The sequence below is a fragment of the Erpetoichthys calabaricus genome, chromosome 4, assembly GCF_900747795.2.
Source record: "Erpetoichthys calabaricus chromosome 4, fErpCal1.3, whole genome shotgun sequence".
In the NCBI taxonomy this organism is placed as follows: Eukaryota; Metazoa; Chordata; class Cladistia; order Polypteriformes; family Polypteridae; genus Erpetoichthys; species Erpetoichthys calabaricus.
Genome location: NC_041397.2, coordinates 311,805,898 through 311,827,043, shown reverse-complemented (window position 1 = coordinate 311,827,043; position 21,146 = coordinate 311,805,898). Strand labels below are relative to the sequence as shown.

At 44.0% G+C, this 21,146-nt stretch overlaps 1 protein-coding gene across 2 annotated transcripts in view; it reads right to left on the bottom strand.

The window, feature by feature from the left end:
- Nucleotides 1-1,234: 1,234 nt before the first annotated feature.
- Nucleotides 1,235-21,146, bottom strand: part of appa (amyloid beta (A4) precursor protein a) — an 89,568-nt gene continuing 69,656 nt past the window's right edge. For both annotated transcript variants that reach the window (XM_028792932.2, XM_028792933.2), the window contains 6 exons: nucleotides 14,315-14,414; nucleotides 10,704-10,925; nucleotides 3,421-3,474; nucleotides 3,165-3,262; nucleotides 2,099-2,245; nucleotides 1,235-1,638 (listed from right to left, as the gene is read on the bottom strand). In XM_028792932.2, coding sequence (XP_028648765.1) covers nucleotides 1,537-1,638; nucleotides 2,099-2,245; nucleotides 3,165-3,262; nucleotides 3,421-3,474; nucleotides 10,704-10,925; nucleotides 14,315-14,414 — 723 coding nt within the window. In that variant the 3' untranslated portion in view covers nucleotides 1,235-1,536. The remainder of the gene's footprint in view (nucleotides 1,639-2,098; nucleotides 2,246-3,164; nucleotides 3,263-3,420; nucleotides 3,475-10,703; nucleotides 10,926-14,314; nucleotides 14,415-21,146) is intronic.

The window sequence follows — 21,146 nt, the reverse complement described above, 5'->3', positions numbered from 1 at the left end:
AAAAAAATAAAAACAATGGAAAGCTGTCTTCCGGCATTAATGTCACATGGTGTCCAACTCCTGACCCTGGGAAATTCACTTGGCGAATTAGCAGGGACTCGCTGGAATAGAGAAATCAGCTTAGGAACACACAACAAACTGTAATGATGGAACGAGAGAACGTGAATGCCGAACATCGAAGGGGGGGGAGGGGCAACGCGGCACGGAAGAAAACAAATAAAAACGCAGCCAATTGTGTGTTGGGATGCCAGCGGCTATGACCTTTAACCTCTCGTCTATACACTGGGCTTGCAGGTCCCCCCCCCCCCCCCCACCACACCTTAACGTACGGCACCACAGTCAATGTGAGGTTTTATGGGGTTTGTTTTTTTTTTTTGTTTGTTTTTTTTTAATTTATTTTTTTAAATTATTTTTCTGGATTTCTTTTTAATATCACAAACACAGAAGAAGTGACCATCTATACAGAAAGTAATAATTAAAAAAAAAAAAAAAAAGCAGGTATACAATCAATCTCAAAAAGAAAGAAAACGATTCTTACAATGCATAGTCGTCCCCAAAGCCCTTCCCCCAACCTAAAAAAAAAAATAATCAAAAAATGCTGGCGGCCCCTCCCCGTCTCACAGAAGGGGGGGTGGCCCCCCGTGGACACCGACAATGAAACGTGAAGAGTCTTCATTTAAACCCCTCCCCCTGTTTCGTTTAAAAATCACGTGATCACAAGATACTAACTTTACAATCTCGCTAATACACAGTTCTCTACGTGAGAAAGTACAAGTCAAAATGGCGGCACACTTTTTTTTTTTCTCTTTTTTTGTTTCCTCGTCTTTATCTTTTCATGCACTAAATAGTTACAGCTATCGTCATAATATATTACACGGAAATTTAAAAAAAAACAAAAAAACATTCAGTTCGCAGTGATAGTTTCTGTCACGGTGCCTTTTTTTTGTTTTTCTCTCTCTCAAAGAAATGACAAATTCCATTTAAAGTATAGCACAGCTGTCACCCCAGAGCAGAAAAAGAATGGGGACAGAGGTGGGGGTCAAGTGGGGGTAGCCTTTGGAGCGCTTTGAAGAATTGCCGACAGGCTTGCGGGAAGGATGGGGTTAAGGGCTGCAGACTGAGCTTCCCGGCTGGGCACGCTACTGTGTGGCCTAGCAGTCGACACTGCACAAGGGCACGCCGGGCTTCCCAGCCTGGCACCTTCGTCCTTCACTACCCCCCATATATATATATATATATATAGATATATATATATATAGATATACATATATAGGTGACCTGGTAGACCACTGAACAGGGCATGCTGGGAAGCCAAAGCAGTCAGTGTGTCTGCATTAAGTGTGGGTTGAATGGCGACTGCTGCTCCAGTATCTTTGTGTGAGATGGGGAAGAGGGCACTGCAAGACGAGGGAAGAGGAGGTGGTGGTGGTGGTGGGGCTGAATGAGCCGGAGGTCAAGGTTTAGGCAAGAGGGAATGGGGTGGTGGTGGGGGTGTCAGTGTGATGTGGGCTTCCCACAAGATAGCAATGGGTGGCCCTAATTCTGCATCTGCTCAAAGAATTTATAGGTGGGGTTCTCATAGCCATTCTGCTGCATCTTTGAGAGGTGGCGCTCCTCAGGGGTCACTGCAGCATCCACCTGCAAGACAAGGAAAGACAAAGCAGTCAACTCTGCTATCCCCTCGTATTATAAACCCAGTAAACACCCTGACTATCATGTGCCCCTCACACACATACACGGTTGTACCTGCAACCCTTGCCAGCCTGTTGCATTAAATTAACCCTCCCAGTCGTCTCCCAACCCCCACCTCTTACCACAGTTCTGCCATTAAATAATAATAATTAAATGATTCCATACTACCTATCACCTGCCTGTCTGCACCTTTTCTCTCCAACACCCCCTTACTACTCCAAATGTGTGCCCCCCTTGCATTATTCACTTCACCACCCATCCCGTCCTTGCCCCCTTATTCTTCACCCTTCTACAAATTGAGAGTTGCCCCCTTCAGCTCCCCTAACCCCCAATTCCTTGTTACACCCCTCAGTCCCCTGACCAGAGACCTCTACACACACACACCTCACCCCCCCGTTATACGTACCTCGACCACTCCGTGGTGGATGGACGTGTACTGCTTCTTTCGCAGCATCACCAGTGTAATAACAATCACTGTTGCTATGACAACACCTCCCACCATTAGCCCAATAATAGCTCCTTTATTTGAACCACTATCTTCAGCAAAGAACACCTGCAGGGACACAGAAAGAGGGTCAGTGAGCCCACCAACGTGTTACAGTAAAACATTTAATACCGTCAAAATGGGTTGACTGGATGCCAAAGGATGGGCAGTGAGATGGCAAGGAGGGAGGTGGCAAACTTGCATAGATTAATCAACCGTCTAAATCTTGTGCTGTAAGGTCTTGCCAGTTACCTACTTGTATCTGGCACCCTGTTGTTTTTACATCTCTGTGCAGGCTGACCTTTCACACATTACCTGTTACTATGGTAACACGATGAAAGGCCGATGCCAGAGATTCCCAGAAACGGCACCATTTTACTGCCCCCTCAGGTGCCCAATTGCAAGCCAACAAGGCCACTCGGGACTAGAATCAGACATCTCCACCTCCTTCTGCATGTTGGCGCTTCGTGTTTGCACCACTGGGCATAATGCAACTCTATCACGCGAACCACAGGCAGCAAAAGCCAGTCACCAGGGAAGCAGTAGTTTCCATGACAACACAGAGGCACAGCACCTTCATGGAGTGCTAGATCAATTCACTTTCTAGGAAATGTTGTTAAAAGAAGAAAAGGAAAAAGGCATTGGCTGCCATGTCTCCTTATCTTCAGACAGTCACCTACCTCCTGGAAGCAGAGGTCTGCTGCTTTTCTTCAACTACTCCAGAGCAATAAGGTCGCAGAGTACACCAAGGGGCTTCACAGGAACAACTTCGAAGGCACAAAATGCAGGAACTACATCCTGAGCCAATGGTGCACACCCCTGCAGAGGTCAGCATGGCACTAGTCCTCGCTCCTGTTCTTATTTTGGCTAAGCAGGCCAGCATCAACAAGCGCCAAGGTAGGCAGAAAGCACACCCATCTGGGATGGGCATTCCTCCTGCTCTAACCCTCCACTTCCCAGGATCTGCCAGAGGTGAAGAAACTCTTACCAGTTTTTGGTGATGCACCTCATATCCCGAGTGTCGGACTTCTGCCTCCATCCTAACTTCAGGGACATCTTCAATCTTGATTCCTGTCAGGGCTGAGCCTACAACGAAGGAGGGTGCAGAACAGGGGAAAAGACATAGGAGTTAGGCATGGTATTGTGTCACGCCAGCGGAGGACATAGGAATAGCTGACTACTTCTGCATGTGGAAAACAACAAAAGGAGGGACAGCAAGAGAAACTGGTTGGAGGTCCACATACCTGGCCTTGTGGTGAGTCCTCGGTCAGCTGCTGGGCGGGCATCCACTGGCTCAACTGCGTGACAGGAAAACAAAAAAAAGGGAGGGGAAGGGTCAGCGGAGGGTACAGGTGTGGAGTTCGGTCAAGTAGCACCAAAACACCGGCTATTCTCCCAGCTTGCCACAATAGAATTTGGGCAAGCCGGAAGGCTGAATATTAGTAATGTAGGTGGAGCAGAAAACACACAGTTAAAGGTTCACAACCAAAATGAAAGGGCAAAAACATAAACCAGAATCCTAAACTGATTTTATTACCAACTACACACTCAAGGACTTCAAAAACATGGACGCTAGAAACGGAGCACCGCTCCTATGATATCACACGGTGATAAACAACATGGCTGGGACCATCTTTGGGAACTTCTATCCAAAAGCATGATACAAAATGTTGGCATGGAAACATCGCAACAGAATTAAATAACACCTTCTAAAGTGTACATGAAATGCAAACATGTATTCTGAAACAAGACAAACCTCACATCCTGCCGACTACACCATTCACTGTTAATGAACAAACTTAGAAAGCAAAATGTCAGAAACCTGAGCCTTGATTGTCAAATCTAGCTTTCATTCGATCACCTGTACCACCATTGGCACAGTCCAGCTTTTTCACTCCACCTTGGAAATTATTTGCCATGATAACTAGAATTCCCTCGTAAGTTCAAGTTTGCTTGGATGGAATTCAAAGATACACCCCCTGGCATGCCACCTATCTTGGTACGCTTTTTCACACTGAACACTGAAGAATACCACAAAGTAGTGTGTGTCGTAATGATTTTGGGGGTTAAGGAAGCTACAGAACACCTTCTGCTGTACATTTTTGATTTTGAAATGATAACGTTATATTTGTGGGGGTTTTTTTTTTCCTGCACTTCCATTTTGATTCTCATGGCCAAAATGTTTTTTTTTTGTAGTCAAGGATGTTTTGGTGATGCTATGATGTCCCTTTGTTACCTTGTGGTTCTCATAAGTTTCTACGTGTGATGTCATCACTATGACTGTATAAAAGATGGTCCGAAATGCGTCCTTTATGTGATGGTTGTGTTAGTGTCAAAATCAATTCAGGGACACTGGACTTTGTGTGTATGCTAGACGGAGAAATCAGATTGTTGAAATCTATTGAACTTACAGACTGATTCTCCAGAGGTCTTATTAACCTTCGATGCAGAAAATGCCTATTATTAGGTTCAATCTAGATATCTGTTTACCATACTGTGCACATTTGGGTTTAACTCTAATATATCCTGGGTTTAAAAATAGTTCAGAAATCTCAGTGTATATAAACAGTTTAAGCTACCGCATAAGTAACTCAAAAAATCGATCATAAAATTAGACCTCGACTTATACGGCCGTTCAAAAATGTGACACTTAATTTTTTAACATCTTCTTGCCTCCTCCAATCTTGTGTCAGTTTCTCAAACATATCGAATTTTGTTGCAGCAGCACAGTTACCAAATTCTTTCACCACTTCAACAACTTTTCATTTAAAACCAGCTTCATATTTTCTTCTGATCGAACGCTCCATCGTAGATAATGATAAATGTGTATGAGGGTGTGAGATACAAAAAACACAAATCAGTGCAAACGTCGCTTCGAAATAGATAGGGTATTACCATGTGGTCGCATAGGCACAATACATAGAAATAAAAGGCTGTGGGCTCAGTGGTTACTCTCTCAGGTGGGTGTTAGCATATCGTAACCTCTTGGATCAATAGCACGAGTTTTCCACATTCGACTTATATGACCGACATTACAAAATACCAGAAATTATACCGTAAGATTAAGCCCCGACTTATCTGCCGGCGAACTTAAACACGAGTATATACGGTATGCACAACCAGGGAAGGATGTTCTTGCCAAAACTTAGATAATTAAGTTTTAAGGATTTGGAGACGGAGAAGCAAACTCAAACGATATACTAAACTTTATATAAAAAAAAAATAAAAAGGACCCAAAACACTAATCAAAAGACAAAGTCGGAAATTATTGCAAGTACAGGGTGGTCCAGATCTAATTATGCAACTGTTCGACTGACAATCGTCTCCCCACCATTTTGGAATGCAGGGCAGGTGCTGCCATCTATCCGCAACAAAAAGAATTTTAAGTGAAATCTCTATGTGCAGGGCAGGTGCGGTGAATTCTCTATGTAATAAACTTAAGTTATAGCGTAATGAAAATTGCATAATTAGATCTGGACCACCCTATAGAAACACACTGAGGATTTTTAAATGAAATCTACGATCTCCAGCAGTGTTTTCTGTGATGCCGACCTTTAATTGGTCATGCCCTTCTAACAACAAGTTGCTACATCATAGCGAAGACTCAACAAAAACCCATGAAAAAAAATTATGCTGCAGAATTAACGAAAAATAGCAATAACCAAAATAAACTTTCTAACCAAAACGTACAAATAATTCTATAAGGAAGCCCTAACATGGAAAAATCTCAGGGAACGTATTCAGTGTGGGAATAAATTATATTGGTGCCCATTATCGCCTATGCTTTATGCAATTGCCATTGAACCACTTGCTATTCATCTCCATAAGAAACTATCAATAAAAGGGGTCATAAGGGAAGGTCTTTAAATGAAAATATTTATTGATGCCAATGAAGTGTTGGTTTATATCTCAGACCCACTGTCATCCACTAGCAATAAACCTACTAGGAAACGTCTCGGGATTCAAGATTAATTTTGATCATTCTTTGGCATGTCAGAGCAGGCTGTATAACATTGTGCTGATTGTATCACAATAGTTTAAATAACCGGTAGTTAATATTACAAGGAAAAATCTCAAACACGACTAAGTAGTATGATGGGAGACATCAAACATGATGTTGATAGATGATCCTCCCTCCACTCTAATTCACTCTGGAGAATCAATATAATCAAAATTAATACCCACACAAAGCTCCTGCATCTTTTTCAAAGCATCCTAATGTAACCCATCAAATCCTTTTTTATGAAGCTAGACTGAATCGTAACCTCGCTTTTTTGGGAATTAAAATTATCCACGCACCAAAAAAGGCGACTTGACAGAGGTCTAAATTTGAGGTTGACACAGCATCATCTAACATTCAGTTTTATCGCTGGACTGCAAATATTTATACAATAAAAAACTGGGAACTGGCAGAAATCCACAAATCTGTAGCTGCTTGGTTAGTCATGGAAAGGAAATCCTGTTGTAAATCCCCTCTGGATGCTTTACTCTGTACTCAAGTCAACACTAATAAGCGTCAGTTTACCAGCAATCCAGTGCTTCACCATTGATTAAAGACGTTGCGCTAACAGAGGACACATCCGAAAGCAGAAAAGCTTGTATGCATTACCTCATACAGACCATGGATAATCAGCTCTCTCAGCGGGCTTGAGCCAATGCGGTATACAAATATGGAAGACACTCAAGGTTGTGACATTTAGAGCTCTGTGTATTGATAAATCACCAGAACTAGGAAGCTCCAAGTTCTTCCAGCATAATCACTATACATATATATAAATAAAATCCAACGTCTGATTGTCCGTATGTCTGTCCATGAGAGACCTACTTAATGTTTGTTTCTATAATTTTCTTGAACATTCCAGTTGATTTTGTGACTTTTCTCAATGCGCTAAGAATCAAAGTTGGCTTACAGCAGCGATTTACAAGTGCAAAGTGAAGAGAGAGGCTGTGGGCCGACGGGGAGGCATAAGATTAATCAATTGGTGCTCAAATTATTTGACACGCTATCTCAGACATACACTTCAATAAATATCATTTTAAAACACAACAGTTCAGTCCATTATCCTACAGAATTTTTTAATTCCATTAATCCTCCTGGCATGCCACCCTACAACTTAGCATTGAAAGTAGGAGCACCGATTATCCTTTTGAGAAACCCGAGCCCACCCAAACTTTGCAGTGGTACCCGTCTCCAGGTCTGTCAGCTTCAAGCTGTCAGCTGGAAGCGATAATCATCACGGGATGTGGCATTGGCGAGAAGGTTTTAATCCCTCGCCATCCTCTAATCACGACAGACATGCCCCTTTCAATTCAAGAGATTACAGTTCACTGTGAAGCTTTGCTTTGCAATGTCAAGACCCCGGGATGGACACTCAAGTTGGCAAGGGTTGACCTTCGATCAGCAGGCTTCTCGCATGGTCATCTTTACATCGCTTTCTCCCGAGTTAGTTCCCCAAGAAAGCTATATGTCCTCACCCCTGATGGCAAAACCAAAAATATTGGATATCAAGAGGCCCTTGGATAGGAAAGCTATCAATAGAAATTCTTCTCAATACAAATTACATTGTTTTTTTTATTGATTTTTGAAGTTTGTCCTGTTTCACTACTATGCAGGCAGCCTGTAGGTCCGGAGTAATTACATTCATTGCATTCATAGTCTGAGTCTCGACGACCTGAATTGTGTGGGTGGTTACCTACCAGGTAACGATTTACTCCGGACCTACAGGCTGTCAAATAAATGAACCACATGCCGTGGCGCAGCGTAAAGGGGCTTCGTCTCTGACTCTGACGTCCGAGGTTCGATTCCTCGAGAGAGGAGCAGTAGAGTGTGTATGTCTGATGAGCCCAAATGAGGGCGAAACACATGTTGCGTACTCTGCATTATTTCACAGTATATTACATATATTCACACATATACATACATATACACACACACATATATATATGTATATAGATATATATAGATATATATATTCACGGCATTCGTAGTCTGAATCACAATCTGATTGTATGGGTGGTTACCTACCAGGTAACGCTTGTGGTTGGTCAGCAAGTCGGCTAACATCCGCCACGGTGCCCTCTTTCAGTTGCGCGAAGCAGATCATAGAATGGTTGAAATAGTTTGCTGTCATATAATGTAAAGAGTGCGCAATATATAGATAGATATAGATATACAGATAGATATAGATCAACCAGAATGTTCAAGCAAATTCTAAAAAAAAAACCCCGATCTAAATCCAATAAGTAGTTCTCTCGTGAAAAGCGGACAGACATACACTGGATTTTATATATAAATCTTTCACTAAGATTTTATTGATTGATGAAAAGTGTCCATGCTTTTATTTTACGAGTGATGTATGAGAGACTTATTTTTTTTACTTTTTAGTACAATTTTTAACTTAAACATAAGCATGGTTTTTAAAAAGTATTTTTTATACAGTGCATCAGGAAAATATTCCCAGCGCATCACTTTTTCCACATTTTGTTATGTTACAGCCTTATTCCAAAATGGATTCAATTCATTTTTTTTCCTCAGAATTCTACACACAACACCCCATAATGACGTGAAAAAAGTTTACTTGAGATTTTTGCAAATTTATTAAAAATAAAAAAATTGAGAAAGCACATGTACATAAGTATTCACAGCCTTTGCCATGAAGCTCCAAATTGAGCTCAGGTGCATCCTGTTTCCCCTGATCATCCATGAGATGTTTCTGCAGCTTCATTGGAGTCCACCTGTGGTAAATTCAGTTGACTGGACATGATTTGGAAAGGCACACACCTGTCTATAGAAGGTCCCACAGTTGACAGTTCATGTCAGAGCACAAACCAAGCATGAAGTGAAAGGAATTGTCTGTAGACCTTCGAGACAGGATTGTCTCGTGGCACAAATCTGGGGAAGGTTACATAAAAATTTCTGCTGCTTTGAAGGTCCCAATGAGCACAGTGGCCTCCATCATCCGTAAGTGGAAGAAGTTCGAAACCACCAGGACTTTTCCTAGAGCTGGCCGGCTATCTAATCTGAGCGATCGGGGGAGAAGGGCCTTAGTCAGGGAGGTGACAAAGAACCCAATGATCACTCTGTCAGAGCTCCAGAGGTCCTCTGTGGAGAGAGGAGAACCTTCCAGAAGGACAACCATCTCTGCAGTAATCCACCAATCAGGCCTGTATGGTAGAGTGGCCAGACGGAAGCCACTCCTTAGTAAAAGGCACATGGCAGCCCACCTGGAGTTTGCCAAAAGGCACCTGAAGGACTCTCAGACCATGAGAAAGAAAATTCTCTGGTCTGATGAGACAAAGATTGAACTCTTTGGTGTGAATGCCAGGCGTCACGTTTGGAGGAAACCTGGCACCATCCCTACAGTGAAGCATGGTGGCAGCATCATGCTGTGGGGATGTTTTTCATCAGCAGGGACTGGGAGACTAGTCAGGATAAAGAGAAAGATGACTGCAGCAATGTACAGAGACATCCTGGATGAAAACCTGCTCCAGAGCGCTCTTGACCTCAGACTGGGGCGACGGTTCATCTTTCAGCAGGACAACGACCCTAAGCACACAGCCAAGATATCAAAGGAGTGGCTTCAGGACAACTCTGTGAATGTCCTTGAGTGGCCCAGCCAGAGCCCAGACTTGAATCCGATTGAACATCTCTGGAGATCTTAAAATGGCTGTGCACTGACGCTTCCCATCCAACCTGATGGAGCTTGAGAGGTGCTGCAAAGAGGAATGGGCCAAACTGGCCAAGGATAGGTGTGCCAAGCTTGTGGCATCATATTCAAAAAGACTTGAGGCTGGAATTGCTGCCAAAGGTGCATCGACAAAGTATTGAGCAAAGGCTGTGAACACTTATGGACATGGGATTTCTCAGTTTTTTTATTTTTAATAAATTTGCAAAAATCTCAAGTAAACTTTTTTCATGTTGTCATTATGGGGTGTTGTGTGTAGAATTCTGAGGAAAAAAATGAATGTAATCCATTTTGGAATAAGGCTGTAACATAACAAAATGTGGAAAAGTGATGCGCTGGGAATACTTTCCGGATGCACTGTATATAAATGTTATTTTCAACTTTTTATTCTTGGGTTTGTTTTCTATCTGTTACTAGCACCATCTATTGGTGAAATTTTTATTCTTAATATGGAAATTTAATTTCTTAATTAACATGGATTAATTGATCAATTAATGAAACTGATTATGTATTGTCATCGGAAGTGAGTAAGTGTGCAAAATTTCAAATCATTTGGACAATAGGAAGTGAGTTAAATATCGATTACAAGATTTGTACCAGACAACAAACAGGGGAAGTTTAAAGAAGCATGGTAATAAATATCATGTTTGACACACGATTGTCAGATTACTTTGCGTTCTTATGAGGGTTGGTATGAAAGGTGTCCTATAAATGAAACACCAATATCAACAACTAGTTGACGAGGGTCATTTATGTAGCCTGCTGAAATCCACCAACTTCTTCACTCACAGTGCGCTATTTATCCTCTTTCTTCTCTGCACCATCATCTTCTCATGGCTTACCTTCATTCTCTGTGTTGGCAGGCAAAAAGTCGATGGGGTGAACATAACCCAGACCATCCAGGCCGATGACCCCCTCCTCGGATGGAAGCAGATCGATGGGGGCGGTGCGGCTCTCTGTCAAGGAGGGCATGAGGGCGTCATTTCCGTAGCTGATCCTGGGCTCACTCTGCAGGGCGGCCAGTTGCTCCTCTGCCTCACCCTGCTCCTTCTGTATCAAATCATCTGTCAATGACGGGAGGACAAACACACCATTATAAAGTGGGCAGAAATCACTCCAATCAGCTTTGGACTCCCGCCTGTGCTCCTTGAACTCATTTTTGCGCCTTCCAGTGCCCACAGTGACTTCGTCAGAGCAGGAGTACAACACGGAATCTCATTTCCTTATCTGATGAACCTTTTTTTTTTTTTAGCCCAAATTAGATGAACACACAGATATAGTTACTTCTTATAAAGGTTTTTCTCAGTAAAAACTGTATTTCAACAAAATCCATCGCCCATCAAATGATGACAAACCAGGGGTTTGTAAAAGACTGGAAAAAAAAGTTACAAAAAACTAAAGAGGAAACTTACAAAAGTGTAGATAAGGCTGTTTACAAAGAAGCAAAATATCAACTGCAAGTACCCGAGGCCATTAAGGGTGTCAAAAAGCAGATAAGCAGGTCAAGCAGGAACTGAACGTCTGCACCAGTGATTACTCCTCTGCTTTACAAGTAATTCCTGGTTACAAATGCTAGCTATTAAACCCAAAACACCCACAGGCCCCCAAAACTCTCAAGTAACCCATGTGAAAGAACAATGAACTGCTTAATCAAATTACTATTGAGGGTTAAAAGCTGACAAAGGCGTTCTGCTCTAACGGCAGGGTCTTCATCCAGGCGTCTGTCATAAGACAGGGCGCAGTAAGCTGACCGAGGACAATTTCCAGTTTCTTTAGGAACGTCTCGTCTATTTGACTCAGGAAAGATGACCTTCCCTTCTTTAGGGTCTATCTGACAAGTGAAGAAAAAATAAGAACAGATGGCCTATTAGCGTATTAAATTAAAATGCTTAAGTAAACGATATTGTTTTTGTTCTAAATAAGGGGAAGGAAGAAGAAATTATAAAAAGCCAATAGAAAGAAATGTAACTTTGCTCTTCTGCCTTGCAACGTAGAATCCAAGTACTCATCTGTGACTGAATAAAAATCGAATCAATTGAATCTGTCCTGTCTCCCTTTTTGGGGGAACGGTGGTTCTTCCACAATCCACCTAATCTGCGCACAGATTCGCTACCCGACCAGCTTAACAGTTTTTATTGATGATTTTTAATGTCCCCGTCCACCACTCAGATAATCAAGCCACCTTAACCTCTGAAGGGCCGTTCTTAGCAGTATGTGGGCCTTACGTGGTTCAGAAATGTGTAGGCCCCAGATGGTTTGGGGGGGCTCAGGAAGGTGTTCTAATAAAACATCCGGAAAAGGCCTTAGATGACCAGTAGGCCTACATGTACGCTTGTGTGTATGCAGAGTGGTAAAATATTGATTTTGTTCTGGATCTGGTAAAGGCCGGTAATATAGGGATATTTCATGATTTTATGGGGATCTCTCTGAATGAATCCAAAACAAACCTCTAAAATTAACGTTTGCCATAGTGCATTTGGCAAAGTTACGATGGTGTGACAATATTATTAGGGATTTAGGTGAAGATTGCAATTTGGATAATAAATTACCACTGTTAGTAAGACTAAGAGATGCACTGAACTGAATTTCCTGGGACTGGCACAGACGGCTGCAGTGCCAGGGGCATGACATGCCCCAGGCCCACAGCCCGACGACAACAACAAAAAAAAAAAAAAATTGTATGTCGGGGCAGTCACGGTTGGGGCCCTACGCGGATGCGTAGTTTGCGTATGCCTAAGAACGTCCCTGATCCCTGATCTCTTTCTTACAATCCAACTAACACCTCCCTTCCGAACATTTCTGAGCATCCAGTCCAGTGTGACAGAAATGTCCTAAAGCTCCTGGTCCGGGGACAGCATTACTCCCTCCACACCAAGACATTGTGCTGATCTTATTCAGACTGACGTAGAAACGGGACGGTTTGTGTTTTTATTATTTTTGTAATATATTATATAACCCATGTACAATTGTAACCACCTCCCCTATAGTTATGTCTCATTCTCCTGTAGTGTACTGCGTTTTTAGTCTTATTGACGACAGGACTTATTTTTATAACATTTTAAAATAAGGTGATACTGTAGTTTTTTTTTTTTTTATGTTTACTTTTTTTTTTACTTTTTAACTTGAATTACTTTTCAAAATAAGTTGATACACTAGTGATTCACTAATATACCATACGAGTACGAAATGAGTAGTAAACGGTATTTATCTATCATTTAATTTCATATATGTTTATAAACAAAAATAATATAATTGAAACAAACCGGGATCAATTTTCCAGCCCTTACAGAAAGTGTTAAACATATAATTACAAAATATGTTTGAATAGGTGCAAAAATATTTTGGAATTGTATTGTTTTTAGATCATTAACCCAGCCACAGGGGATGCACAAACCAGTGTGGTTCTTCGTGCTGGTCCCAAGCCCGGATAAACGTGGAGGGTTACGTCAGAAAGGGCATCTGGTGTAGAATTTTGACAAATCAATATACGGACAGTATGATCCACTGTGGCAATCCCTAACGGGAGAGTTGCCGAAAGAAGGAGAAGAAGATAGCTCGTGTATTCCCATTTAGGTAAAGCTTATGTTGCTGCTGGGAGAGGGGTCAGTGAGGCCAGCGGGGGTGGCGCTTACCCGGTGGTCCGAATGTGGATCCCAATGCCCCAGGGAAGTGACAGGGACAGGAGAACTATACATTTCGTATTCTTAATTCCAGTTAAGGGACACCTCACACTTAAAAAAAACAAAACAAAAAAAAAAAAACAGAATTATGGGTAAGGGGTTAAGGAGGACTTAAAAATGCAACACAAACAACTGAAAGCAAGGAATCGGTGGAAAAGAACAAACCTCCAAAAAAATAAATCCTAAGACAATCTTGGAATGGCATTTAGTGCATAATGGACCTTGCAAGGTGAAGATTGCATTGTCAATGAGCTTGTTCTTCAGCTTGGCTGGGCCTGCTCAGCCTTGCGAGAAGCAAGTCACTGCTGTGACAGATCCTTATCCCTTGTCCACTCTACTCTTCACCATATTGTGTGGCTCCTGACAAGATGACCAATGACAAGTTCCAGAATGACAGCCTGGAATGCGGTCGACAATCTCCACCGCCGTTCAAGCGTGTAGCAGCAAGATCACGAATGGCTGGGAGGCAAGATCAGTCATGCACATGGGCTTGATGGGCAAGACGATGCCTGTCATTTTTTTTTTTGGTCAGATGATAGCAGTGATGACCACCGCTAAGTGCTGCGGCAGCCATCAGTGCAGTCATGCACCTCCAGGGCTTCTAACAAATTGCCACAAATGAGCCGCTCGAGCTCAAGCCACCACTGCCTACTAACGCACAAGCTGTGCAATGAGAAGGGGACTGAAAGGGTGGGATCGTGTCGTAATTATCTTCGGCCACAGGGCCCACCCTAACCGTCTTCATTTCTCACTCTGCTCGTTCACACACTCACCAACTTGGTCCTGGATCTCCTCGGCAATGCCAGGAACCTTGTAGAGCAGCCCCAGACTCTGGTTCATTCGCTCCTCGATCACTCGCAGGTGAGTCAGCACCTGAGGGAAGAGAACAGGTAAAGTGAATAGGAGGGGTAACGCAGCAAGTAGAATAACCTGCACCGCCATGACACATGGCTGGGCTGAAGAGTCCGTCTGCATGGTGTAACCTCCAGCATTTTATATTTTATATATTATATATACACACACACACAGGCAGTCCCCGGGTTACGTACGAGATAGGGACTGTAGGTTTGTTCTTAAGTTGAATTTGTATGCGAGTTGGAACAGGTCCATTATTTTAATAAATACTATTGCTGACCAACTGTAACCAAGAGCTCTGCCAATGATGGAGTGTCACATCCCTTTCTGACCTTTTTATTATTTCTACTTTATTTTCCATGGTGATGGTTTTTCTCCTCTTTACTGTATCACCAGCACTTGCATGAGATTTGTGTTTCAGAGACATTGTTGAAGGGTGAAGACAAAAGGTTAAGATGAGCTCTTCTGCACGGCACTGTACACGCTATGACAGCAGGAAGGCACCCCTCGTCAGCACGTCTGATGTACTGACGAAAGACAACTTCCTGCTATGTACGTAACAGTGCAAGCAGGCTTGCTACTGAGAATGAATTGGGGCGGCGAGGGGCAGTTCACTACCCGCCCACCACACAGTCCCCTCCACTTGCAATACTGTATGCTGCCTGCAGCGTCCGCCCACCGAGAACGAACAGGGTGTGGCCAAAGGTGGGTAGTGAATCGCCCACCACCGCCCCCATTCCACAGGCAGCTTGAGGCACACTACAATGCTGCCCCACCCCATTCACCCTCAATGGCCTCCATTCAGCCACAACCGGGTCACCGCTTGCAGTATCACCAGCCGGCCACCGAGAAACGAACGGGGCAGCTGTATGTAGTGGGCGGGCAGTGAAACGCCCCCCTCTGCTCCATCCAGCTTGTGTCCTGTCAGGAGCAGTAGCTCAGTGAACTGCCCTATCAAGCCTCTGTCCTGGACACGAATGATAGCTGTGGCCCCGGTGATTATGGACCATGGGTCACCTTTTGCTGCCAGGAGCCGCCCGAGGGACACTACACTGTGCAAGCAATGAAATCGCCCGCCTCCAGCCTCCGTCCAGCCACCCGCTTGCAGCGTCCCCAAGCCGAAGATGACGGAGCGGCAGTTACAGAGGCGCATGCGTCGCAGCTGTGGCCCCGTTCGTAAGTTGTAGGTTGGATGTCCGTAACTTGGGGAGTACGTGTATATATGTATAAACTGCTCAAAAAATTAAAAGAACACTTTGAAAACACATCAGATTTCAATGGGGACAAAACTCCTGCTGGCTATCTCTACTGCTATGGTGATATGCGAGGAACAAAAGGATGGAAATAAAAATGATCAACCGACAGAGCAGGCATCGTCATGCACCAGGAGGAACCCAGGAGCCACTGCACCAGCATAGGGTCTGATAATGGGTCCAAGGATTTCATCCTGATACCCAATGACAGTCAAGGTGCCGTTGTCTAGCTGTTGCCTCCCCAGACTGACCATCACTGACCCACCACCAGACTGGTCATGCTGAATGATGTTACAGGCAGCATAACGTTCTCCACGGTTTCTCCAGACCCTTTCATGTCTGTCACATGTGCTCAGGGTGAACCTGCTCTCATCTGTGAGAAGCACAGGGCGCCCGCCAGTGGTGGACCTGCCAATTCTGGTATTCTATGGCAAATGCCAATTGAGCTCCACAGTGCCCACTAGAGAACGTCAGGCCACCCTCATGAAGTCTGTTTCCGATTGTTTGTTCAGAGACATTCACACCAGTGGCCTGCTGGAGATCATTCTATAGGCTCTGCCAGTGCTCATCCTGTTCCTCCAGCCCTGCTGATGGGTTAAGGACCTTCTATTAGGGGCCCTGTCCAGCTCTCCTAGAGTAACTGCCTGCCTGTCTGTCTCCTGGAATCTCCTCCATGCCCGTGAGACTGTGCTGGGAGAAACAGCAAACCTTCTGGCAATGCCGTGTATTGATGTGCCTGCCAGTGGGAAGAAGGGTCCGAGAGGACCAAGAGGCAGATCGGAGCGGCATCTGCAGTTATGCTGACATTGTAGCAGTCAGTGGTAATGAAGAGAGAGCCAAGTCCAAAGGCACAGCTCTCAATTTACTGGTCAACCTACAGTACGTTCCTGCCCTCACCTATGGTCATAAGCTAGGAGTACTGACTGGAAGAACTAGACGAGGGTGCAAGTGGCAGAAATTAGTCTTCTTTGCAGGGTGTCCAGGCTCAACCTCAAGAGATACGGTGACGAGCAGAGGCATATGGGAGGACGTCATAGTAGAGCCACTGCTCTGCTGCATCAAAATTGGGTCCTGGGGGGCGGCTTTCTAGGTGCACTCAAGGGGTGTGCCCGTTGAGGTGGTTCAGGCATCTGCTTAGAAGGCCCTTCAAATGGTGTTTCAGGCCTGGTCAACTGGGAAGAGACAGACTACTGGCCTGGAAACACACCTCGGAGTTGGAACTGACTGAGGAGAAAAGGGACGTCTGGGAGTTCTTTTTTTTTTTTACCATGATTGTTGTCCTTGGTGAGCGACAGAAGACGGATGGATGGATGGATGTGAAACACCAAACACTTGAACTTTCTAGTAAAACCACCTGGTGAAGAAAATCTGCCTCCTCCTCCTTCTCCTCCTCCTCGTCCTCCTCCTCTTCCTTCCCCTCACCCTCCCCTCCTCCTCTTCCTTCTCCTCACCCTCCCCCTGCTCCTCTTCCTCCTTCCCCTCCCCTGCTCCTTCTCACCCTCCTCCTCACCCTCCCCCTGCTCCTCTTCCTCCTTCTCACCCTCACCCTCCTCCTCTTCCTCCTTCCCCTCCCCTGCTCCTCTTCCTCCTTCCCCTCCCCTGCTCCTCTTCCTCCTTCTCACCCTCCCCCCACTTCTCTTCCTCCTCCTCCCCCCGCTTCTCTTCCTCCTCCTCCTCACCCTCTCCCTGCTCCTCTTCCTCCTCACCCGTCTCCTCCTCTTCCTCCTTCTATGAACCTGCTGTGGGTGCCCATCAGATCGTCTCCATCATCCTTCCATTTCTCTTAACAGGGTGGGTTGCTGATCCATTTACAATTTTTTTTAGCTAAGTATTTACTTATATTGTTTTATTTCCGCACTTTATTAAATATTTTATATTAATAAGAATGTGATTAAAAACACACACACACACACTTCTTCTACCAGTCCCTGGTGAAGTTCCCCATCTGCAGACTAGCATGCTGGCAGTCCGCCAAACAATGCCATCTGTCTGACAGACCTGGCTGAGCCCACCATCATGTGGGCATGGCCAGCCTACCCCAGCACTTTTGTCATTTCTAAAGGCAATTGAGGAATAACAGTGAGCCGCAGCTGCTGTTCCCAAAAAGCAATGTCTCTGCTCTCGCCGATATCCCATGAGGCACCTGAGGCAGCCAATTAAGATGAGGCGGGCGGGAAGTGGCTGGCTGACGAGTCCCAGGGGTCCGCTTGACTGCTGCCGCCATCGTCGGAGACAACAGCCGTTTATTAGCTCAGACCTCACACCTCTTGCTGGTAGTATTGCTGTTTACGTGTACAACGTGGCAGCGCACGGTAGAGGGCGCTATATAAAATACACAGTAGGCCACTGGGCCCAGTCTGATGCCCTGGTGCCAAAGGGATGCTGTATTTGAGAAGGTAAAGAGGCTTTCACCAGCATCAGCCACCCAAAAGTCCAAGGGCTTCAAAAGTCAAATAGCGACGTCCACCAGCCCTCATGTTTCATTGCAGGGGCCACCTTGAACTGAAAAGCACACAGCAAGACGGCAGCAGAAGGGCACAAAGGCTAACCAGTGCCAGAGAGTCTGCTTACCATTCATTTACGATATTTCTATTACATCTGTCTACCAATTAATCCGTCTATCATCTCCACCGACTTTAGCCCATCAAAAAAATAGCAAGGAGCTACTGGGTCAAGACGAGAGTCAGAATGGGGTGGGAACAGAAGACAACCAAACTGGTATGGTCACATTCAGCCAACTCAACGCCACCTGGAGAAGGGCAATGCTGGGCAGGGAGATTAATGAACATGGGCAAGTCAGGAGGAGCCTATGACCTGATACAACTATAAAGACATGAAAGGCACTATATAACAGATACTCGATAGATGTGAAAGGCACTATATAATAGATATATCAATAGACGTGAAAAGTACTATATAAAAGAGACAGCGAGATAGATAGAGAGAGAGAGAGCTAAGTGGCATGCCCCCCCCCCCCCCCATTAAAATATGTTACTGTGAGCAGTTCAGAGAGCAGAAGATGACCTGATCAAGTTAAAGATGACACCGTACTTGAATAAGTTAAGCCAAGATTTCATTTGTATTTGCATCATTCAAAAGCACAAAATACCAAAAAAATGGAAAGGGCCTGAAACAAAAGTTGGGGCTCAGTACTTAGCAAGACCCCCTTTGGCGAGTACCACAGCTTGTAAACGCTTTTTGTAGCCAGCGTAGTCTCTTTCAGTTCTTACTTGGGGGGTCTTTTCACCCCCTTCATCCTCCAAGAGGCTCCTAATTCTGTGAGAGGCTTAGTCTGCCTGGCCTGCCCTGCTCTCTACTGTGAGATCTCTCCACAGATTGTCATCAAGGTCAGGAGACTGCGAGGGTCTTGGCAAAACCGTCAGCTTGCGCCTCCCGAGGTGTTCCATTGGAGATTTGGAGGGGTCTTTCAGATCATTATCTTGTTGTTTAACGTCAACTTTCTAACAGATGGTGTGTTGTTTGCTTTCAGAATGTTCTGGTATTGACTCCACTCTTCCCACTTCCATGGAGACGTTCCCTGTGCCTGAGGGCTGCAACACAACCTCAAAGCCTGATTGATCCACCCATCCATCCTTAATAGTTGGGGACGTGGTCTTTTCCTGGAATTCGGGCCTCATTTTTTCTCCAAACATTTCTTTGCACCTTGTGGCCACAAAGTTCTATTTTGACTTCATTGCTCCACAGCACTTGTTTCCAGACTGCATCAGGCTTGTTTAGATGTTCATTTGCAGATGTCAGGCGCGGAGTTTTGTGGCTGGGATGCATGAGAGGTTTTCTTCTTCTGACTTTACCATGAAGGTCACATTTGTAGAACAGTGTATCACCACTGCAGGGTCTGCCAAATCTTCATGAAGGTCTTTCACAGTCAAACTGCCTTTCTAGCAATCCAACGAGCAGTTCTGTCAGAAAGTTTTCTTGGTCTCCACTGTTCCCGTTAACTGCCATTTCTTAATGTCGTTACAATCTGAGGAAACTGTCACCTCAAAATGCTTTGCTGTCTTCTCGTCTCCTTCCTTCTCCTACTTGGTGAGCTTCAATTCTTTAATTGCTTCAGAGTGCCAAGCAGCTGCTTAGAGGAGCCCAAGGCTGCTGATTGTTGGTTGATAAGGTCTGAGGAGTCGGAGAATTTCTACAAGCTTTGCACTTTGCATCACTAGTGGTTTCCTAACAATGACAGAGAACAAAACCAGAATCCTGACGAGGTAATGAAGGTCTGAGACCACATTGGGAAAGGTTATCTGAGACCTCAAATATCTTGGGGTGCCCATCACTTCTGCACAGTGCTCCTTTCCATTTTTTTCCCACTGCACAAAACAAAAACAATACACTCATCTAGCATAAAATGCCAAAAAAAAGTGTCATCTGGAACTTGAGGCCTTTTGGCGATCAGCTCACCTTTTGCTCACTTAACTATTCACAGGAACAGACATTTAAAGCAAAGGGGGTCGCAAACATCTCTGCAGAAGGGTTTCAAGAAAGATGATAGAGACAGAGAAACATGAAAGGTGCTATATAACAGAGCTAGATAGATATTAAGAAAGGCGCTATAACACAGAGATATTAAGAAAGGCACTCTATAACATAGATGTTAAGAAAGGTGCTATATAACAGATATTAAGAAAGGTGCTATAAAACACATATAGAAAGGTACTATAAGACAGATATTAAGAAAGGCGCTATATAACAGATAGATATTAAGAAAGGCACTATATAACAGAGAGATAGATATTTAGAAAAGATAGATGGATGTGAAAGGCACCATACAATAGATGGATGGACACGAAAGGCACTATAAGTGATAGACAGATAAGCATAAAAGACACCATAAGCAAATATATACGAGGTGAAAGGCACTATAAAAAGAAATATATATTTATGAAAGGTACTATAAACAGATAGATACAAGAGGCAGATGTGATAGGCATCAAGGAGACAGATACACTAATATGAAAGGCACTATATAAAAATGTATAAAAGGCACTGCATAACAGATAGATATAAAAAGCACCATATTAAAGAAAAATAATATGAAAGGCACTATAAACAGATACAAAGTCACTATGAAGAGAAAGTAGAATCATCGATATGAAAGGCGCCATAAAGAGATACATGGATGCACAGATATAAAAAAAATGCTATAAAAGGAGAGAGCGATATGAAATGCACCCAACAGACAGACACACACATGCTCTGTACAAGACAGGCAGTATAAGCGGATACACACTGTACATATACAGTAAAGGCACTAGAGACAGCGAGGAGGACGAGCACTAGCACTATAGCACTAGCAGTAGTCAGATTTCAGTCAGATTCTTACCTGGCTGTCTGATCAACACGCCACACGTCTCCACAATCAACAAAAGTGGCTTCAAACACAGAACTTCCTTTATAATTTTAATAAAACTGACAGCTTTAAGGTGCAACGAATCCTTTAGCAGACAATCTGATGTCCAAGTCTTGTTTTCCCTTTCAGGGT